A 2500-nucleotide genomic window follows, 5' to 3' on the forward strand; every position below is an offset into this window, starting at 1 on the left:
ATTGTGAAATCCTCAAGTCACTCACATCAGTCATTCACTGCTTAGATAGATATATGTCACGTCTGGCAGGTGAGAGTTCCCACAACCGCTCCGCAAAACATGGATGGGGGAGAAAAAAAAATCTTCAAATCACATCCAGCTTGGATAGCAGCAAAGGTGTCTGAAGTTGGGTGTCTTGGTAATTCCAGCAGCACTCATTCGGTCTGTTATCTCTCCGAACACCTTGGCCGCTCTACATGAGTGAGAAGAGATAAAGACAGGGAGAGAGAGATAGAGAGAGAGAGAGAGAGAGAGAGAGAGAGAGAGAGAGAGAGAGAGAGAGAGAGAGAGAGAGATGGAAGGGGAAAAGTGGTGCCAGTGAGATGGAAGAATGTTGAGAAAGGATTTTTGGCACGTTTCATTTCTTTTGAATAATAAAGTCTGAGGCCTACCTTGTCATGTGTATTAGAGCAATGTCTATCAGTAGAAAAGCCACCGCCTGAGTAGGCCTATTATTGAGCTGTCAGCTGCTTGATTTCTGGATAAGCGGAGACGTACGCTGCCCTAACCTTAACACTCTTGTATTCTTCCGTGTACAGATTATTTTACATTAGAGCATTATCCTATCTTATAATAGAAAACGGGATTATCTCGTAATAAATCTAGAAGAGTTTCATCTCAGAGACCAGGCCTATCACTGTGCTTCAATGTTCACAAAAAGCCTATTTGACATTTAAGACATGATAACTGACTACAATGACAGACTAGGCCCTAAAGAGCAACGAATTAGCCTATACGTTATGTGATAGGTCACCAAATCCAGTTGTTACACTATGTTACACTAACCCACGGCACGTATTTATTCTATAGGGCCTAACCAGCCCGTATTTTACAAGGCTATGCAGTTTGAGAAAGGGGGATTCAGGTCCTTTCACACGCGCAACATGCACACAAATGTTGTGCAACACTGCCCCCGTGTGTTGATGTCTGAAGATTGTTTTGATGGTGATTTTGATGGTAATTCTAGTTGTACATATGCCCAGTTAAACTACCTTGGACAAATATGCCCTTTTCCTATTATTTAGGCTATTTGACTACACCCCATCATAATGCCAGCCGAACAAATTGGCCTACCCCTTTCAACGTTAAAAGTAGGCTACCTATGTTCAAATAGGCTACCGGTAAGTAGGGCCTATTCTTTCCTACTAGATGCCTACAAGTGACATGTACATTTTAATGATCCACTTATATATCCCATTATCTTCACATCTAAGTGAAAAGTGCAACAGGCTATCTAATCAAATCATAGTCTGCATGACACTTCTTTAAAAGCAAACGTCATTGTACCTACGCATGTCTCATTGGTGTTGCCGTAGAATTCTAGCTCTCCGACATATTGTTTGTGAGAGAAGCAAATTCTCGAAGGCAAGGAGATAGAGGGGATTACTTACAATTTATTTATTAGCAAGAGAGAGTTTTTTGCTTACACGGGACATAATGGGTAAGTAAAGGCCGCTTCTGTAGCATCTGTCATTTTTGATAAGTGTTGTCCCCTATAAGTGCGTAGATGACAGACCCATTACGTTTCAAATAAGATGTTGAGGTTATTGGCGACAGTTAGCAACCTAGCTTAGCGTGTATCTTAGCTTTTTGCCCTACGTCAGCTATGCGAGCCACTTTTATATTTATGCATCCGGATTATGGAAATATTATCAGATGGGTTAATGAAGTGCATCAAATCTAGAGGCTTATCACTATGTGCTTTGCCCACGACACAGGCACTCTACTGTCGCCAAGGAGAGCTATCACTTTTACTAGCTAGCGACATATCTACATCGATTAGCAGGCTAAATGCTTATGATCTTGCTATCCGTTAAATACCTTTCAATATAACGATAGACTACTGATAAGTGAGGAAATGAATCAGTCGATGTGCCAAACGTTTGATTAAATAATTAGGCACATTATGACGGGACTGCGTATTGTTTTGGGTTAAGTGTTATAGTACAACGGGAAAAGCTAGCTAATGCTTATTTGCTAACAGGGGTTAGTCTGCCTCACGTCCACATTCCAGGCTAGGTGGACAGCAGCTTGCTATTGAGTAATCGCACTCTGGTGACTCCTCTAATCTCTTTTGGTGCGCTTATTCATAGTCTCCCCCTTTCATTCAATCTAGAATAGTACCAAGCGGTGTGTAATTTCGTGTCGTGATGCCGTTTTGATGAGCCAACCACCAGCATTGGCCTACTAATTCGTTGACCTGGAACGACCACCAGTGTATTCTACTGCTAGCCTGTCATTTGAAGAGGGACTGTATCGTAGCTGCTACAGTATCTCTGTCAGCATTTTTAAGACGTCAGAAAAAGACTGATGTGGTGCTAGACACACCGAACCAACATTGTCAAAAGCTGTATTAAATACAGGAGGTAATGGACAAAAATTATATATAAACAACATAGATAGCTGTACTGCTCATTATTTCCTGCTGAGCTGGCCTGATGTTGTCTACCTCAAGACGTCA

General features: G+C 41.6%; 1 protein-coding gene across 1 annotated transcript in view; it reads left to right on the top strand.

The window, feature by feature from the left end:
- Positions 1–1363: 1363 nt before the first annotated feature.
- Positions 1364–2500, top strand: part of kpna6 (karyopherin alpha 6 (importin alpha 7)) — a 26152-nt gene continuing 25015 nt past the window's right edge. The window contains exon 1 of the mRNA XM_063185764.1: positions 1364–1480. Within this exon, the coding sequence (XP_063041834.1) occupies positions 1477–1480 (4 nt within the window). The 5' untranslated portion in view covers positions 1364–1476. The remainder of the gene's footprint in view (positions 1481–2500) is intronic.

The sequence above is a fragment of the Engraulis encrasicolus genome, chromosome 20 (genome assembly GCF_034702125.1).
Source record: "Engraulis encrasicolus isolate BLACKSEA-1 chromosome 20, IST_EnEncr_1.0, whole genome shotgun sequence".
NCBI lineage: Eukaryota > Metazoa > Chordata > Actinopteri > Clupeiformes > Engraulidae > Engraulis > Engraulis encrasicolus.